This window comes from Amblyomma mixtum, chromosome 2 (assembly GCF_055824585.1).
Source record: "Amblyomma mixtum isolate Tamu chromosome 2, ASM5582458v1, whole genome shotgun sequence".
Taxonomy (NCBI): domain Eukaryota; kingdom Metazoa; phylum Arthropoda; class Arachnida; order Ixodida; family Ixodidae; genus Amblyomma; species Amblyomma mixtum.
In genome coordinates this window covers 284,035,099-284,055,092 of record NC_143013.1, presented here as the reverse complement: position 1 = coordinate 284,055,092, position 19,994 = coordinate 284,035,099, and the positions used below count along the sequence as shown (strand labels likewise).

The 19,994-nt window shown below is 49.4% G+C and overlaps 2 protein-coding genes across 2 annotated transcripts in view; one reads left to right on the top strand and one right to left on the bottom strand.

The window, feature by feature from the left end:
• Positions 1-19,994, bottom strand: part of LOC149364295 (tectonic-like complex member MKS1) — a 75,951-nt gene that overhangs the window by 22,946 nt on the left and 33,011 nt on the right. The window contains exons 3-7 of the mRNA XM_089574247.1: positions 17,753-17,815; positions 14,497-14,561; positions 11,385-11,457; positions 3,210-3,311; positions 2,272-2,429 (exon numbers count right to left, since the gene is read on the bottom strand). Of these exons, the coding sequence (XP_089430373.1) occupies positions 2,272-2,429; positions 3,210-3,311; positions 11,385-11,457; positions 14,497-14,561; positions 17,753-17,815 (461 nt within the window). The remainder of the gene's footprint in view (positions 1-2,271; positions 2,430-3,209; positions 3,312-11,384; positions 11,458-14,496; positions 14,562-17,752; positions 17,816-19,994) is intronic.
• Positions 6,278-19,994, top strand: part of LOC149364294 (uncharacterized) — a 102,758-nt gene continuing 89,041 nt past the window's right edge. The window contains exon 1 of the mRNA XM_089574232.1: positions 6,278-6,550. The gene's annotated coding sequence lies outside the window, so the exon portion shown is untranslated. The remainder of the gene's footprint in view (positions 6,551-19,994) is intronic.

Here is a 19,994-nt window from a genome sequence, read left to right as displayed (position 1 = left end):
TTGTTCTTAATGTCATTTTCTTCCAACGTTTCTGAAGCGTTACAAATAAACGTTGGAATAATCTTGAACGAACCCTGATTAAACATATATAAACAATATAAATGCAACTTTGTCTAAAATGAAGGATCGTTGCGGGAGCATGCAGGCGAGCCATTTTGTGAAGGTACGCAGCTTTACGCTGTGCAGAGAAAGCGGCCTTGCAACACCAGCGAGCGCATTTATCGTCGTCGCCCGCACTGCCTGTCTATTCGCGGAAGGCGCTGCCACTTTCTCCTTTTTTTTTTTTTGTTCAGTGAGTCGCGTAGGTACGCAAGTTCTATCTTTGATCTCGTTCCGTCTGCCGAGTACGATTACAGCAGTTAAAAACAGATTGCGCTGCTTCTGTGTGCCATTTTGCACGTCGAGCTAACGCAATGATTATGTTCAGGGACCAACAGCTGAAGAGATATCAAAAACGGACTGGAAGCCAAATTCAACATCAAACTACTAAGCTGCCAGAGCCGTATTTTCTCGTTGGCAACTTTCGAGAAGGTAACCCAAGAGCGGAGCTTACCCAACACCCTCTGACAACTTGTGACTGAACCCCCCCCCCCATGCGCTATGTCATTCAAAAGAGGCCTACAGAGAAGTTCCGTGCAGTACGTTTCAAAGCTACGAAGCAGCGTGCGGGTCATCATCATTTACTTTACGCTTAAAGGCCTCTATTGAGGCATTACATAAGGGGGAAAAGCGAGGGGGGGGGGGGGTGCCTTTAAACCAGGAAGCTTGTAAGAATTGCAAGCAGCGAATGCAGCTTTTCAAGAGGTAACTCCCTTGCCTAGTTACAGCTGCTATTTAAACAAAATTTAAACTTCCCTCTAGGTTTGCGAACTTCACTTCATTGAGACCGACGTCGCGCGAGAGGCCTCCCACATCCAAGTCCTTACAGGGGACACCGCCACTGCACCGCTTTCGCACAGGCGCAATCCCGTCAAAGTTTCCAGGATGTTCATGCGATCTTTCTAAGCCGAGCACCTCAAGGGATGACCCCCGACTCAAAGCGGATGCGTCTTGAGGCTGCTGCTTTGAAGAAAGTGCTTGAAGAGTGCCGAAGTGTTCCGTAAAGAGCAGGAAGCGGATAAGATTCTAAACCTAAAAGACTTGACGGAATATGTAGCAAGCAAGAAGTCTACATTCTGGCATGCTATTGAAGGAAATGGACGCCTTATTTTAGTGCACATAATTGAAGACGAAGCACCACGCATGAAATCAAATATTTATGTGCAGTAAAAGCTGGTCTTAGCGTGACAGTTTACTTTGTAAAGATGTCGATAACACAGCTGGGCACCAGTTCCTCCAGTCCAAATTAGTGAAACAGCAAGAAAGCGGGGATGGAGATACTTGCGAGCATTGAAAACAGCAGTGCCGACCTCATTCAAAGTCCTAAATCCGCCAGCGAAGACATCTGTAAGCAGATTCTTCTGCTTGCTGTGTTGTAAGTAAGTGGGCATGCGGAAGTTCATTATTCATTTAAAACATAAGATTATAATAATACACCTGTCCCCAATTAAACCATGCTTGCGCAACTGTGAAGAAAATCGAGTATGTTTTATTTTTCATTATTGGGGTGCTCCGTAAAGCTTTAGGTATAGAAAAATAAGAGAGGAAAAGTATTAAATATGGATATATTTATTTAAAGTAATGCATAAAGAAAAACGTTTACTGAGCAAGACGTGAAAGATAAAGTTGCTGACATCAGAACCCATACAATCTTTATAAAGCTGGTTTTCGGCCAGTGCCTCTAAATAAATGCCGCGTAAAGTGCCTGCTCTTCATTCTAGTGTTTTGATTGAAAAAGTGTTGATTAATCAACGGAAGCTTATTGCCGATAGATGATCCCAGCCGCAATTCCTTCAACTCCGCCGTAAGTGGCGGCGACTGTGGGCCTCTTTTAGTGACGTCACGGGAGGAGTAGTACTCAGGCCTTCTCAAATCCGCCCTTTTCACAAGGCCGCTCCGCGCATGCGCGCCTCTTCTCCTCCAGCTCCACTGGTTGAAAAGTGAAACCGTCTGCTTCTCCTGCGAATGCGCAGTTCATGTTAGTTACAGGCGCATGCGACAGATAGCGGCAGCTGTCAAGCACACACTTGCCTCTCCCACGTGCGTTTCTTTTCAACCTCTGGCAGACGAACTTTCGCCACTTCCCAGAGGGCGCCACATCTTGTGCAACAAGCGGATTCTCTAAAGGTGTTGGCGTTGGAATCACTGGATAAATGACTCTAGTTGGCTTACCTCCTCAGCGCCCTCTCCGCAGCCGGAGGTCGACGGTGGAGGGCCGACGGCGACAAGGTCGTCCAGCTGAGTGTCCCCGCCCGTGAAGAACCTCCGCATGTGGGCGGTCAGGCTACGACTCAGAGGCCGCCATGTATGCAGCAACAACTCTTGCTGGCCTGCATGCAGCGGTGAAGGTATTTATAGTGCCGAGTCCAGCGTTATTTGCAGATCAGGCTTCTACCAGTCGTCGCCCGGCACTTTTATGACATGCTGATTTGAAGGGCCGCAGGAACTCCGCTGGGGTGGTAAGGTACAGCCCAACATGCATGATCGGGCGTTAGTGGACGTCGGACATGTGATGAAAGTAATGCAGCCATGGAGGGCTGCGCGTAACAGCGCCCTGGATGGAGGCACTGCTCAAGGGTGCGTCATTACAGTGGGTATGTTCCGGATTGCCAGGTAAACCTGCGTGGGCACGAACCCTCGTCCCGTCGCTGTCAGGGACGACGCTAAGACCAGCGTCCGCACTGCCTGAGCCCGATGAAAGGTATAGCTCGACAAAGTGCAGACAGCAGCAGAAGTTAATTCTGTCGTCCCTTTCCTTCCGCTGTCTACTCCGCATTATTTTAGTGTACACGTCATGCCTCGCGAGGCTATCCGCCCGAACAGAGCGGAAGCTTTGTTCGCTGAAACGCACGCAAACTTTCGCGAAGTACTGAGAACAGTAAGAAGTGCGACGTCAAGTTCATGCTTCCACAACGTCGCCATGCAGTGCTTCCCCAGTGGTGCCACAGTTAACCGCACCGTCCATCGCGTACGGTGCCATCTGGAGTAGTCTGATCAGTGAGGATAATCATAGCTGCGCAATATTTAATCTCCCTCCCGAAGGCGCCTTTTTTTTCATCGCTTAGAGGCAACAGCTCCACGACGCTGTAAGCATTTGAATGCGTGCTCACCGGGCACTGCGAGCAGGTCGCAGTAGGCGTATCCCTCCAGTCGCAGCCTGCTCCACAAGTCCAAAGAGAGCACCTCCAGGAACAGCTGGCCCACCACCGCTCCTGCCAAGAGATGGCGCAAGCGAACATCATGCCTCCACGGAAAGAGAACGCGCGCGACATGCTGTGCGGACTCCCTCCCGAGTCAACATCTTCGGCCGAATATACCCTTTTTTTTTTAATAGAAACAGCGCAGTAGACGGGACCAAGAAGAGAGAACACACAGACACAGGCGCTGTGTGTTCTCTCTTCTTCGTCCCGTCTACTGCGCTGTTTCTATTCAAATGATGTACCAACTAGCCCGGCTTATTCCTCTCTCGAATATACCCGCTGGTGAATGTAATATGTGCCTCCTTTTCTGTCCCTCGTCTAGTTTTCGCGCAGACTTCTTCACATAAGCTGCACGTATATTTGCCTGCACACTTTCTTTTTTCAAGAGCACTGCCTTTCGTCATGCGCTTTCGCATCACATATCACGTTGGACACCTGAACCGCGCCGTAAGGGAAGGGATAAAGGAGGGTCCTTGCTTCTGTCAGTCCCTCCTTTGTCCCTGCCCTTATAGCGCGGTTCAGGTATCCACCGAGATATGTCAGACAGATACTGCGCCATTTCCTTCCCCCCCCCCAAAAAAAAAAAAAAAACACAGGGCTCACTTCTTTAATCATGTCCGGCTCGAATGCGTCATTATATCTTCCTTATGATTATTTGTGTATAGTGTCTTAAGTAGCGCATACATCCCAAATGCTTTCGCAAACAGCATATGGATGCTAACAGAATTGGTTCGCCCGTTTTCACAGTGTAGTCTACTCAAACAGTGACTTACCAACTAATAAGTCCGATCGTTCATGTCCTGTTCGAGTCAGCTCGCAGTGGAAGCAGTTCTACGTGCGCGCCTCGCACAAGAGTGCTGTTTTCGCTCGCGATCGAGCCGTCCACACATTCCTGGAAGACGGCGCCTCGTGCTTGTAGCTTCCTCTTCATTGGGAACAAGTTGCGAGACGGCGTACGCTTCGAAGAGACTAACCTGATTGCAACAGCTGCGGAGCTTACCACACACTTCAAGCTTATTATTTTGAACAATTAATCGTCCCGAAATTTCTAAACTCGCAGAATGCCGCGTCAACCGGGGCAGCACTTTCTCCTAAACCCACCACGGTGGATTAGTGGTTACGGGGTTCGGCTGATGAGCGGATGGACGATATGAATTGAATCCCTGTCGCGGTGGCCACATTTCGGGCGGAATACAAACAAAAAAGCACGCAAGTGTACTATGTGATGCCAGTGTACAGCGTCAATCACGCTTAGAGGGAACACGGCTCTGTGTGGCTGCGCACACGCGGAGCATTTTTTGCGACCAAGCCGGTAGCAATCCCGTTCAAAGGGGCCCCACGTCGAAGTCCCTCTTCTCGTGAGCCACTCTGCATTGCTTCATGGACGGGTTAGCTGTAGTGGCACTCCGCAGGTACGTGCCACGCGGAGCCGTGTTCCCTCTAAGTGTGATTGGCCCTGTACGTTACATAATCCCAGGTGGTCGAAATTAATTCAGAGCGTACCCGTTGCGGTGGCGCAGTGGTTGAGCGTTCGGCAGCAGCGGCCAGGGTTTGGCCCGCGCCTTCGGGTGCGGCAGCCGAACGCTGGAACCACTGATCGACCACCATGGCAGGTTTAAGACTGAAATAATGAAAACTGGTCTTAAGGAAATGTCGCAGTGACTGTCCCACTTCTCGATGGACACCTCAGCAGCGCCGTGAGGGAATGGAGCAAGGTGGGAGTGAAAGAGAAAAAGGCGCTGTAGTGGAGGGCTCCGGAATCATTTCGATCAACGTGCGCTAATATCGCAATAAAGTCCCACAATGACATCGCACAGTACACGGGCGCCCCGGCCGGGTTCGAAACACAGTACGCGCGACCTTGAATGCTCGTTTCATTTTTAAGGCGAAAGCCTTTAATGGCTCAATCTCCCGTCCTTCCGGCGTTACACCCAGCGCCTAGGGTGACTCATCGACGAACGCAGCTGCCAGAAGGTGACGTCATCTATGACAGGTGTCCACCGCGATATATGAGACAGTTACTGCGTCATTTCCTTTCCTCAAATACAATTTTCATTTTCTTCATTAGGCACCTCTTTCTCTTTCGTCTTTCGCCCCCACTTCCTCCCTTCCTCTACGGTGCTGTTTGGGTGTCCACCGAGATGACAGAAAAATTCAGGGGGCACTTTGGCTCTCTGAAGTGCTGCAAGGCGAAAGCGTTTCCTGGCGCACTGTTTGTTTTTATTTACTTCTTTATTTTTCATATTTTGTTTTATATTTAGTTTTTGCTCTTTTCCTTAATTTTATTATTTTTATTTTTATTTTCACATCTTATTTTTATTTAGTTTTTATTTTTGTTTATTTTCTTATTTTATTTTCCTTTTCTTGACTTTACTCCTTTTATTTTATTTATGAAGCCCATGCATTCACTAGATGCGCCTTTATTCATTCTGGAACCTTGAGCCTTTTAAGCAGTGACGCCGAAAGGCGGACGAATCTGCCGACGCGCCTGTCGACGCGTCTGTCGACACTTCTGCCGACGCATCTGTCGACACGGCTGCCGATGCGTCTGTCGACACTCCTGCCGACGCGTCTGCTAACGACAGTATGAGGCATTAAAGGCTTTCGCCTTAAAATTACTGCGTCATTTCCTTTCCTCAAAAATGCGTTGCGTTCAAAGGTGTTTCCAACGGGCAAGGCATCGCGCCGAACGGGCGATGGCGTTCCGTGGACTCCCTGGCAGCGTTGCAACACGCTGGCGCGTTCCACTTCTAAAGGCGAAGCTTAAGTGTCATTAGTTAGTAATTAGTCATTACTTAGTAATTAGTCAGTAATCAGGTGTGACGTCGTCCAGTTCTGACGTCACCAGTGTCACAGAAGCAGTCAAAGTGCCCCCTGAATTTTCACTTCGCACCGAGATTTCTCTTGATATCATCATCGGCATTGCGCCAGACATCACTGCACCGTCGTATCCACGTGACTCCGTCCGTATCCGCGCATGCGCGCGTGCAGTCTGCATCGTCGCGCCAAGTGCTCGGACGCAGTCGTTCGTTGAGCAAGTTTGCGTCGTCGTCTGCGAGTCGCGTGCGGTAAATGGCGCGTGAAAGTGGTTCCTGTGACCTGCCTACAGAAGACGCGCGCACACTGCAGCGTATACCTCGTAGATGTGGGACAATCTCTGTGCGTATACGTGTTCATGCACTCATGCCCGATGGATAGACTCCGTCGACGTCGTCAGACTTGACGACTTCGTCACAGTGAAGTGGATTGAGGTAAGTCCGACCTGTGCGTCGCGCGGGCACGCGAAACAGCGGCAGAACGCGTACGCCAATACGTGCTCCCTTGCGCTGTGTTCCAAACCCAACAATTCTGGACAAAATCATTTTTGAGCGGAAAACCGTTTATATAAGAACGCAATTTTTTCATACAAGGTAAGATTGCACTATAAAATCAATATATCCGCAGATCAACCGACGGCAGTCTTGCATTTTTTTTTCGTTAACGTTTCTGCCGTCGTCAAAAGCGTATTGGTTTTTTATGGCAGTCTCAGCCGTCCGATGCGATCGATGGAAACACTTTAAAAGGAAGATTTTGCTACGCATCGAAAGAATGGACCAGTACCTTCAATATTTCCATAACAGTACCTTACATTTTTCCAATTTTCAATATCTTTGTCCGGGAATCCTGGACGTGCATGGAAATAGCGGTACTTTCGACGAACTGTAAATTGGGGGAGCTTAGCGTCCCCGAGCGACACTTGTATGGGCTACGAGGGACGCCATGTAATGGTATAGTGGAGAAAATTTTCACCACCTAAGATATTCAACGTGCACCAACATCGCACAATTCTTGCGTTTTACCTCCAGTCTGGCGACGCAGTAGTTTTAACTGCGCGGCAGTGAGTCAGTATGGTGGTTTATTAAAAAAAAAAATTAGCAGTGATTTAACTACTGCTGAACCTGGTTAGAGAGCGAAAGCTATGGCGTTTCGGGCAACTATATACGCAGCTTGGCGTCTGTAACGTTGAGTGCGTCCCGGACAGTGGATAGGCAGCGTTCCCACCCTGCCACCCTGGCAGGTGGCAGTTAATGGTTGATCTCGAGAGTTTGCTCACCCAATGAACGCTGCGGCGTATTGCTGCAGTGCCGCGTGTCTGCCACAACGTTGTCAGCGCTAACGCATGCAGCCCACATCTCTCTCACCACCCCACGAACCTCCAAGCGTGATTCAGGCGTCCACTGACCCAGGGAGCCAGTTATGCGCACTTCGTTTCCTGAAAAATCATCGAAGTGCAAAACGTTTTCAACACCAACGCCAATGAGCACAATGAACGCCGACGGCCTATGGCTTCAGTGCCGCGTTTCTGCCACAACGTTGTATTCAATGCCAACGCATGCAGCCCACATCTGTCATTACCGCTACGTAAGCGCGATTAAGGTGTCCACTGTCCCAGATGCACCTCTTTCCTAAAAAAAAAAAACGTTGGAGTCCAGATGTCAACGCCAACGCCAGTGAACACAATGAACGCCGACGGCTTGAGTTCCTCATTTCTGCCGCAATGTTGCCGATGCCAACGCATGCAGCGCACATGTTGTTGTTGTGACTGGAAGGATGAAAAGGAAATTGTACGGGCCTGCCTACTGGCTGGAGAATTAAAAGGTCAGAGGAAAGAGAAAAAGAAAAGACGCGCGTCGCAGCAACAACCGCGTCCGCCGAAGCGGACGCTGCTGAAAAAAAGCAGATAAAACAGAAAAAAACACACCACATCTGTCACTACCGCCACGAACCTCAAAGCGCGATTGAGGCGTCCACTGACCCTGGGAGTCAGTTATGCGCTCTTCCTTTCCTCAAAATCATCACAGTCTAGAACGTTGTCAACGCCAACGCCAATGAATACAATGAACGCCGACGGTTTCATTGCCGGGTTTCTGCCACAACCAGTGCCGCGTTTCTGCCACAACGTTGTCAGAAACGCGGCAATGAAGCCGTTGGCGTTCATTGTATTCATTGGCGTTGACAACGTTCTAGACTCCGATGATTTTGAGGAAATGCCGCAACGTTGTCTGGACGCCTCACTCCAGCTGCACTCTGCATGGGTCGTGCGCGACCGCGCCCGACCTACAGTATATGTTATAATGTAAATAGTTTACTCGTACAGTGTACCTCTCCTCCCCTATCCTTCGTGCGCGACCGCGCCCGACCTACAGTATATGTTATAATGTAAATAGTTTACTCGTACAGTGTACCTCTCCTCCCCTATCCTTTCTAACTGTCCCCTAACCTCTTTCATTTAATTTCTGCAGCCTGCCTGCTATCTCTCTATTTCCGCTGCCCTAACACTTGACCGTAGCGATGACAGTTGCCGCGGAAACTGCCGCTTGTTCCTCGGACGCTTGGGCGGCATGCCAGCGGAGATAAAAGGGCGCTCGGCTACTGAGCCGGAGAACCCGGCTTCGAACCCGACCGTGGCGGCCGCGTTTCGATGTAGATGAAACGAAAAAGACGCCCGTGTGCTTTGCGATGTCAGACCCACCCCGGTGGCTCTCTGGTTAGGGCTCTTGTCTACTGAGCTGAAGTTTACGGGTACGAACAACGGCCGCGGAGGCCGCGTTTCGATGGAGGCGGAACGCAAAAAATTGGCTGTTGTTTAGCTCTGGTTAAACCTGGTAGAGCAGCGAGACTCTAGCTTCTTTCAGAGACGCAGAACTCGATTCATCGTCATCTGTCGTCGTGGATGCACTGTCGTCGGCTAAGCGGGCCCGTCTAGCCGCGTCGTGCTTACGTCGCTTATCGAGACGATTGGCGCGCTCTTCCTCGGTCTCCTCGGCTCGCCGCCTCCTCTTGCCTTCGTTCCTTCGACGAGCTGTCCATTTCTACCACAGGCTCAGTATCGTTGTCATATATACCGGCCGCATCTCTGACGACACTCCGCGCATGCGCACAACTGATGAGGCGGGCGGCTAGAATTTTGGTGGAGGCTAAATTCTAGAGGCCCGTGTACTGTGCGATGTGAGCGCACGTTAAAGAATCCCAGGTGGTCGAATTTTCCGGAGCTGAACGGCGTCCCTCATAGTCTAGTTAAACGCTCGTAAACCATAAACCATTTCTTTGATCCCACTGTTTATCCCTTCCTTTATGGCGCAGTTCGGGTATCTATAAGAGATATGTGAGACAATTACCGCGTATCCCCTTTCCTCAAAAACCAATTTCAAATTTTACGAAGGAACGCCATCACCTGTTCGGCGCGACGCCTTGCCCTTGGTGCCGCGGCTTAGCTCGGAGGCACGCTGACGTCGCGAAGCGGGTGGCGTATGTAGCTCTCGCTACAGAAGCGCCCGTATGCTGCGGAATGTCAGTGCACTTTATCCCCAGGTGGTCGAAATTATTCCGGAGACCTCCACTATGGCACCTCCTTCTCTCTTTCTTCTTTCACTCACACCTTCCTCCCTTCCCTTACGGCGCGTTTCAGGTGTCCACCGAGATGTCAGAGAATCACTATGTCATTTGCTTTCTTCAAAAACAAATTTTACTGTGAAAGCAATACTACTCCCAAGAACGCCTTTCGCGTAGCGGCGGCCACTTGGCACGTTTGACCTTCAGAATGACCCCTGACGTCATACCATGCCTAGTAACGTCACAACGTGACGTCATACCAGGAGCCAGAGACGGGCTATTAGAGAGTTTTAGTATAGCGTCACCCTATCGCTTTGGGTCATAGGGGAATAGCGGGACGCTACTGCGCATGCGCACAACGCTATCGGCCCTTGGGTCTTTGGGTGAGCGGGCGACGCTAACGCTAAATCGGCGAAATAGCGTGCGCCCCTAAGCCGCTTTACGTTGGGTCAACATGGCGGCGCCTCTCCAAGCGGGGCCTCTCGCTTCAACACCGTTCGTCGTTGCCGCTACTCTGTGGCTCACGCTCACGGGAAACTAAAGGCGAACGAGGCTTTCGCTTTGGCTGAACTTGCCTGAACCACAAAATTTAAGCGATAAAACACGCCTAATTTCCAGATTGCTTCCTTGTTTACAGAGCTGCTAGGCTTAGCGAGTACTCGACGACTGACGTCAGAGAGCGCGGGAGGTTCGAACTACTGATCTCCACAAACAGGTTTGCAATTTTGGTCTTCCTGTGTGGATAGTCTTGGCTCAGATTGAGCATGTCCGCATTATAAAAAAAAATATTTGCATCATTTTTTCCATTTCCTAAGTGGAAATTGGTAATTGCAACAGTTTGCATGTCGTTTTATTTACACAATGAAAAAATACAGCCTATATATTAACTTATTTATTCTCGAAGCTTCTCTTTCCCGCCGTTATGGCGCTGCCTTCAAACAACGCAAAGCGACCATCCACGACCCTATTCTATAAACAGAAAACGTGAACCCGTTCCCCTAACGCTAAGCGCATGCGGATAGGGTCACCCTATTCGCCACGACGCTATTCTAAAACTCTCTATTAACTCGGCTCGTCGGGTAACGGCGGCCGCTTGGCACGGCGCGCCGCGCTCTTCCCACTAGAGGCGCTGCAAAACACCTGCTTTCGCAACCTACTAGGCTTAACCAAAACTAAGCCCCCCCCCCCCCCCCCCCCCCAATTTTTTTTTTTTCATTTTTTTGCTGCTTGGAATATGTAGTGAGCGACGTTTAACCCATTTCTTTTCTTCAAAAACCATTTTTTTTATTTTTTTCCTGCTTGGAATATGTAGCGAGCGTCGTTTAACGCTCCGGTGTTGCACGTGACCTATCAGGGATGGAGGTCTCCCGAGTAATCTCAATTACCTGGGGATCTTTAACGTGCACTGGCATCACACAGCACGCGGGCGTTTTCTGTATTTCGCCTCCATCGGATGCGGCCGCCGCGGCCCAGGTTTGATCCCGCATCCGTGGGCTTCGTGGGCTCCGCAACCGTTGAGCCTCCGTGGCGGGCCGTCGCCAACCCTCACAAGTGTGGTAATTAATGTACCCGTTAACCGAACAGGAGTTGGACTCGATAAAAGTGCGTGGAATGTCGAGAAAACCCTTAGTTATACGCGTGATGCGGCCAGGAACAGCGCTCAGTAGAGGGAAACGTCACAGAGCAATAAGCGGAGGGCATACAGGAACTTGCCTTCCTGGCCGCCTCCGCTGGCCTGGTGCTCCAGCTCCAGCTCGAACGGGTGCGAAAAGTGCGCCACCTCGACCTAGGTGGAGAAAGAAGCGAAATGGGCGACGTTATGCGCTCACAAACACTCATACCCGATAATTATTTAGACAAAAGCATTTCAGAGCGCAGCTCTCTGGCGCCCGTTACTGCGTTTCGCGGCGTCGCCGTTGCCCCTAGTAACCAGCTCCGCAGCCGCCATTACAATGTCCCAACATCCAAAACGTTTGCCCAAGAATGCTGGACATGCTTTGGCGCAGTTGGAAGAGAGGAAAATATCTCCTCGAATTTAAGGGAGCTGATGAAAAAAAAGTTTGGCCTTCACGCATAGTAACTTCAGTATGCAAAGTGGTCACGGTCATATTTGCGGGAGGTTTAATTGACCACAGGACTCAATAAGGGGACATAGGACCAATTTAAGTTTGCCTGCATTCATATATTATCGATTTTATATGCTAGAAAAGGATAAAAAAATTTATTGCAGGTGTCGCCAGCACCGGCCGGCTGTGTCAACTTAGTTCTTTCGCGGATCCTACACCGGCAATCATTTCTGATCGCGGAGCCCTGTTCGGTTTAGACGTCGCGAATTAGAATTTTAATAGCTTTTCTTAGCAATAAATAGTTCTTTCGCTGCCGGACAGCGGTGAACATACCCGGGAAGAGAATCATTTCTTTTACTGGAAACAAAAAATTCGCTGTGGCTTAGCTTGGTTAAGCCCGGTAATTGCGAAAACAATATCCGTACGTACGCCATGGTACAGCTGGTAGTGTAGCTGGTGGTGGTGCTTGTGGTTAGACTTGTGGTGATGCATCGGTTATACAATCCAATCCAATTCAAACCAATCCATTTCAATCCAATTAACTATAATCTAATATAATCTAATCAAATCCAATACAATCTAATCCAATCTAATCTAATCCAGTTCAGTCCAGTCCATTCCAATGTAATCTAATCCAATCTAATGCAATCAAGGTGAATGGTGGTGCACCGCCGTGGCACGATGGTGGTCACCGGCCGCGGCACGGCAAAGGCGTGAAAGTGCAAGTAGTATTGCTTTCGCAATAAAACTGTATGCAGCTTTCCTCATGCACATTTATTATTACCAGCAGGTCGTGCCAGTCATGTGACCGCCTATGTGGCCGATGATGACGTCACCGATCTTGGTCACGTGATGATCTCGTCATTTCGGGAGAACAACGCGATCTCCACGAAACGTGAGCCTTTAATATCCTGTAGCTGAGAAACCTTTGGTGCCACCTTGGGGGTTAATCGCAGAGTGGCGATCGACAATTACGCCTCTCTTGCAAAGCTCCGTTCTAGACTGTCAAAACGAGGATGACAACAGGTCAACGTCACACATACGGAGGAGCAAGAAGCCAAGGAAATGGGATGTAGATACAAGACGAGGAATACTGTGCGTGCCCTCGCGTCAGAGACGTGGCGGACATTCCAGCTTGTCTTTTTTTTTTCAACGAACCCGATACCGTGAGGCCTGTTCGACGAACTATGGCTGCCCTCGCCACGACTGCTTCAGTAGGAGGGGTTAAAAAAAGGCTTTTTGAAGAAGGGCTGTAGAAAAGCGGCCGAGTGAGACTCGGCGCGCTCCCTTTTCTCTTTGTTTGTAGCCGGTTTTAAGATAATTGGGCGGAGCTTTATCAAACCTGCTCTCGCCCAATTTCGACCAATACCGCTGCAATGACACTGTACATACAAGTGGGCGGAGCCCAGTGCTCGCCAGAGCCCGACTCTAGAGGCGCCAGTAAGTCCACTACTTAGCTAGTTCAGAAGTCGCCGACCTTACTGACCCCCCACCCACTTGAGAGCTAATCCCTTTTCAACGGGAAACGGTCGTCGGCCCCTTGCGGCCCCGACAAGGCTGTTCACGGTCTTTCTCCCGCGGCCTTGAAGAGCGCCCGAAGCGCGCGACGCGTTGTCTCCATTGTCGACACCTCCATACTTCCGACGGACACGGTAGTAATCGGCCAGAGAAGATGAGCCCTCCTCCCCACACCCTCGCTTCTTGAAACCTGCGTGGGATGCTGCTGCTGTCTGGGCACAAGTTGTCTGCGGTTGTCCGGTGACCTTCAGCCGTTTCCCTCCCGTCTTTACTTTAATCCTCCGGGCGGAACAAGCATGCATCGGGCACAGAGCAGAGGGGTCGTCAACCCAGCCCTTTTCTAATCCCCGTTAAACCGTCCCATCGGGGAAGGCAGGAAGAGGGGAGGATTCCCGGGGCCGAGGACAGACAAGCACGCAGACCTCTGACGCGTGGAGCCAGCTTGTCTGGCCTCGTCCCCCCCCCCCCCCCCCCCCCCTTCCTCTCTCTGGAAGTAGTGAAGACCTTGGCTTTGTGTCTTTTTTTTTTTTACAGAAATGCTATAATAGCAGCAGGACACCGCTTTGGAGGTACTTCAAACATAGTAACAGAACATTTTACAGAGACTCTCGTTCACAGGCTGCGTTTGCGCCCGCTTCTCTGCAAACAAAGGCGAGAGCGCGAGGAGCGATGCTCCATTCTTCGAAAAGGAGAGGCGCCCTTCCAACCCTGGACGGTTGCAACCACGGGTGGCAACCTTCCCTGAGATTCGGCATGGAGGGCAGTTGTCGAACGGTACAGCAGTTTGTACTGCTCACAAGCGCACGTCTAGATTATTACCGATGAATAAAAAATAATTAAACTGCAGGCCGTTTTGCTAAACATGTGTTCCAAAGAAATTGGAATGGAGGGTGAATCTCCTCGCGCTCTTCTCTTTTGTGTGCAGAGCAGGGGGTGCAAAAGCAGCCTGTAAACGAGAGTTTGTGAGCTTGGCCGCAGTCCTGAAAGTTGTTAAATGTCTAACAAGCTCTCATTAACAAATGAATTATTATGGCAGAATGAATCTGCAGTAAACAAAATGAAGTTCCTATAGAGCTGTAGCGGACCGTGAGTTAGGCCACTGGCACGAACGGAATTCGTCGTCGCATCGAGGCCAACTGCGCATGCGCAGCACCACCGCCATTTTCACGCATGCGCAGTGGCTCGCAGCAGCCAGCACCCAGGCGTTCTCGTCGTCCGGCGAGACGTAGCGGAGCACTTACGCGTCCGATGCACCTGGTCCGTGAACAGTGCGTGACGCCGAAGAGGGGGCACGATGTCGTCCAACCTGCGAAATGCAGACAACGAGGTCGGTGTGTGTGCGTGTGCGCATGCGTAAGTAATGTGTTGGCCCGAGAAGGCAGCGAAAGAGGAAAGCCGATCGTAGAAGCGGCGTTACTCGCCACAACGACACATCTAAGCTGAGCGCATTGGATGCTAATGAGTAATATAACTTATCTGCTCCACCTTGAGGTCTGCCTCTAAATACTTTGCAATAATATCTGGAGAAGGTTTGTACTGCGCTTAGAAAACCACTAACGTAGCTGAGTCAATGAATAAGCGAGTTAACTGTGCGATATTTGCTACGATCCCGGGCTTTAGCTTGTCGTAGTCGCGTAAGCGTTCTTGCAGAGCCACCAGCCTCAAACTAGGCTATGAGCTTCGAATATGGTGCTGACATAGCGAGCGTTACTCCGGCCAACACATGTCTCATAAGAGTGAAATTGAAAACTGATTCTTGAAGAAAGGAAATGGCGCAGTAATTGTCTCGCATCTGACACCCGAACCGCGCCGTAAGGGAAGGGAGGAAGGTGGGAGTGAAAGAAGAAAGAGGTGGCGTAGTTTAGGTCTCCGGAATAATTTAGACCACCTGGGGATCTTGAACGTGAACTGACATCGCACAGCACACGGGCGCCTCTTGCGTCCCGCGCGCCTCCGTCGAAGCGCGACCATCGCGGCCGGGTTCGAACCCGGGAACTCCGGCTCAGTAGCTTATGACACCCGGCTCAGTAGCCGGGTCTCATAAGAGTGACACATGTCGATCTCGCGCGAACGGCAGTCGCAGTAGTGGAGATAGCGTCACTGCCACGGCAATGCGTTCGAACGCGTCATGCACAGAACCTCGAATCTCGCGCCCCAAAAGCTCGAATCTTATGTAAGCGCGTATACAGACTGCGGGTCGGGAGAGCTTCGCGTCGCCTGCTGGGCTGATTTAATATATACGCGCGCAGAAACTGTGCTAAGCAGACGTGTTACGGAATGTTGACAGCGTCTAAAAGTGTCAGCCGCAGAAGCGAGCTGTCGGCAGAAAAAGCAATAGCAGCAGCAACTGCCACATTCCGACGGCCTGGGAGAAGTTAAAAAGAAGGAAAAAAAAAACCAACTCCCCCGCGGCGGGCTTCCACCTTGATCTTTGCCGCCTCTGCCTGCTCGCTGTGTCCCCCGCGTCTCTTACCTAACGGTCGCTATCCACTTCTCTGCACTGCGCCCCAAAGTGGAACGCGCTTTCTTTTTTCTGTCACCTTTCCGCCCACGCCGCTGTCGAGTTGACGTAAGAGGCGCTTAGCGTTTCGTAACTGCTTCTGCCACGTGCAACCTGCTTGGCGAAAAGAGGGCATTCGAACGGTGGCGGTCATTTGAGAAGGCTCAGGGGTGTGGGGGAGGTGTCTGAGCCTTGTGGGGTGTAGGAAGATCAATTGCTGGAGCTTCGCATACGTGATCTTTTTTTTTTTTTTTTTCAGTTCTACGAGCAGGTGTCTCCCGCAGCTCAGTATAGAACACACTGGCGCGCTTGTCGACCGAATAGAGACGCGGCATTTGACGCAACCGCTTTTTTTGTTTTCAAGAATGCGGTAAAGGAACTGTGTACGAAGTAAAACTTGTCCCGGTCGGCTTTGTCGCCACGAGCGAGTGCGTAGCATGAGCTGTTTTCTCATTGTACTCTGGAGGCAGTGAAGCCGATGATGTGACTTAATTCGATTATCGATGCGATGTCCGGGTGTTTTCCTCTGCGACACGGCACATACGCCCTATAAACAGGAAGGATTAAAAAGGTAGTGAAATGTATTTTAGCGCTCTCCTTTTTATAGAATGAAGTGTGCTAGAGGACAGATTAGTCCTTTTTTACTCCCATATAGGCGTATTCGGGATTAGAGTGTACAATTGTGCACGCGAAAAAAAAAAAAGATGGAAATGTCTGGCGCTGTTTTCAAGAAGTCAGCGGTGGCGGCTAGATTTGCAATACCTGCTGTAAACAATGGCGAGGCCATTTGGTGATTTCCCGCCAGTTTTTTCTCTCTCCCTGGTTGCGCAACTGTCTGCCAACTTGGTTTTCAAAACTTCAGAGTTACTATAGAAAAGCTGGTTTTCTAGCTTGGCCCACAGCGCCGAGGGTAACCGCGTTTTCGAGATTCTAAAAACTGGTATGGCTATTACGGTGGGCTACACACCTCTCAATAAATAAGGAAACTAAAGTCAGTTTGTTCAGTATTAGTTAACTAGCCTGCTGGTTAGCCCGTCTTAGCGGCATTCCGACGTATTACACTGTTGATAATGCTATGCCGAAAAAAGCGTTCTTCGAACTCAAAAAGCCTATTTTTAAAAATCGTGTAAAGTCTTAGGTGAAACACCTTGCATATCTCGTTATACACAACGCGCTGAGCACCCATTCAAAGTATACCACTGTTCCAGGACTACCTTGTTCAAAGTCTCACCTGTGCTTTTAGTCATCAAACTTTGGAATGGTCTACCAAGAGACGAATTTGGGTCTACTAATAATTCTGATGCATTTTGTGCTGCTATATCTTCTGTATGGGGCTGCAGTTTTGTATTCTCTGTTTTGCGAGTGCACAATGATGACCCCCCCCCCCCCCCCCCACTCCCTTTTATGTAATACCTCTCAGTGGGTCTTTAAGAGTATTTTTAATCCAATGGCGTCGACCGACTTTTATGACGCCGCAATTAATTCTTTAATCCGCAACCCCCCTGCGACTTCACTCTAGCACGCCCACGGGAGAAGGGGGGGGGGGGGGGGCGAACAATGTGGTTCGTCCATGGATGGAAAGTGTCTCACTCTTTGAATACTCGCTTTGCAGTTAGATGTGAGCTCTTCTTTTAGCTTCCCCGCTGCGGCGGTCGAATTTCGATGGAGGCGAAATTCTAGAGGCCCATATGTACTGTCGAAATTCCCGGAGCCCTACACTACGGCGTCTTTCATAGCCTGGTACGCTTTGGGACGTTAAACCACAATAAACCAAGCCAATCTTCTTTTAGCTAAAGTGTGTACGTATGTGTATGAGTGCAGTGGTGAAAACACTAGCATCTGTAGGTACACGCCCAACGACAGGGAGAAAACAAATTACCGCGTAGACTGCAAGGCATGCCGGATAAGAGGCGGTGTCAGGTCGCGATGACTTGTTTACGCATCCGAAGAAAAGCTCATCTATTCTCGCAGAGACAGAAGAGTGCATGCACACCAACCGTTCTCCAGCCGAAAGAAGTAGTGCACGAAGAGGTCGTCGTTCTCGAAGTCTTCAGCGGTAGCTGCGCAAGGAGGTGGAAATATGCGAGTCCGTGTCAGGGGCGGTCGAACACCCATCAAGTTTTGTTCATGCTCCGTCATCATGCTATACAGCTACGTCGAGGTTCATGCCCCTCTTTGTGGCACTTGCATATAGACGCAGTCGCACAGGAGTTCAAGTCATGACTTTCCGCGGCGTGCTACAGGCAGGGCGACGTGCACACTAAAAACTAAATAAACAAAAAATAAAGTAAAAAGGAAGCAAGCTCTGCTCTAGCCTACTCTTCATATAAAAGGGCGTGCGATAGAAGACAGCTCACTCCATTTACACTGCTTTCGCATGTAAAGTGTTGCCGACAGATGAAAAACTGGCGCGGGAATTTTCGATACACCACGAGATTGTCCCGAAACGAGTTTTATGTCTTGGCTTTGGAGGAACTGGGACGAAAACAACATGAATTTGGCTGAAGAACTCCTTTTTTTTTCTCCCTGGAGGCATAGCTTCAGAGCAGTGGCGGTCCCAGAGCGTGGTTCTAGGGGAAGGGGGGGGGGGGGGGGGGGGGGGGGGGACACATTTCCGTATATAAAAAAAGAGAAGAAATAGAAACAAAGATTGTTTATTGATTTTATTTACACAAACAATTTTATGCGGTTTTTTGAAAATAAATGGCGAAATGTGTAGGTGTTATACCATTACTCAATCTTTGAATTAACTTTTACGCGAGCAATATTCATTTCGATACCAGGGGAAACAAGCCGACGGCTCAGATATACCACCATGGCATGTCCACGAAGGTCAAAGCACCTTCCCGGACATTTTTACCGGAAACCGGTAAAAATGTAGACGAACTAATAATAGAAGCCAAAAAAGAGCTTGCAATAATTTGGGATTGGTCAAGTAAGAACTGTTTAAAAATAAATGGCAATAAATCTAAGGCCATATTATTCATGGCCAGAGGGAAGCAAGCACAGATAGAAGAAAGGTTGGTTCTTGGGGGTGCACCCATAGAAATTGTTAAGAAACATAAAATTCTTGGCGTAACCTTTGCTGCTGACATGTCGTGGAATCATCACATTCAATCATTATCAAGGACACTATCTACGTCAGTCGGCGCACTAGCACGGTGCCGTCATTTTCTTCCAGATAGAGCAAAACTTCAAATTTATCATGCACTGTTTTCCTCTCACATAAATTACTGCACATTGGTTTGGGCCACAACCACACAAACAAATATTCAAACACTGCTCCTTCTTCAAAAGAAAGCACTTCGTTGCATTGCAAATGTGTCCTATTTACATTCATCTGCACCATTGTTCACACGGTATAACATAATAAGCGTCGAAAAAATTTACGAGTTCCGTCTACTGTACTCATACTTATTTTCCGATGAAAAGTTTAAGAGCCTCATAAAATTCCTTTCGCATTTGCAGAAACAGAAAAGTGATTGTCGCACCCGTGGATCTGAGAAATGGCTGATACCACGCAGACGTACAAATTATATGCTACAGTCGCTCACGCACAACTTGCCGTGCTTGCTTAACAAATTACTGTCTGCAAATTTTGACGTAAGCGCATGTAATAGAAAACAGACGCGTGAAATTTTTTTCTCATCCCAGTTTTTGTGCAGCTAATCGTATTCAATGTATTTTCATTGCCTTTATGTTTTTCGTACTGTATACTTTCTTGTGCTGTGTTTTGATGTGTTTCGAATGTGTTCCGATGAGTCAATTTGTGTGAAAGTGTAACTGAACATGTGTTCAGAATTTTGTGTTGGCTATATGCTGCTGCCTTGTACGGGCATCAGGCACCCTCAAGCTGCCAATGGCAGCTTTTTTGCCTGATGACCCCCAACGAGTCGTTGGAAATAAAGTTTTGAATTGAATTGAATTTCACCAGTGCGATTAGCGGCCTTCATTACTCAGTTCTAGGAAGTGACTTTGTTCCGCCCTCAGTACCCTCCTTCAAGGCAGCTGGTCGGCGCTCCTTGTCAAGCCAAAAAGGGATGATCCCCTCGCTGGCGTCGCTGCGTGGTGGTGGTGGTAGTGGTTTATTTAAAAAATATAAAAAAGTGAAGCAAAACAGTGTTGCCGGCCGCGGCAATTGCTATCTAATATCTTAAGCACCCGAGCTGCAGCCGGCGGAAATGAAAGGGAAAGGGAGAGGATAGTGAGGAGAAGTATAGACGGGAGCGACAGCAGGAA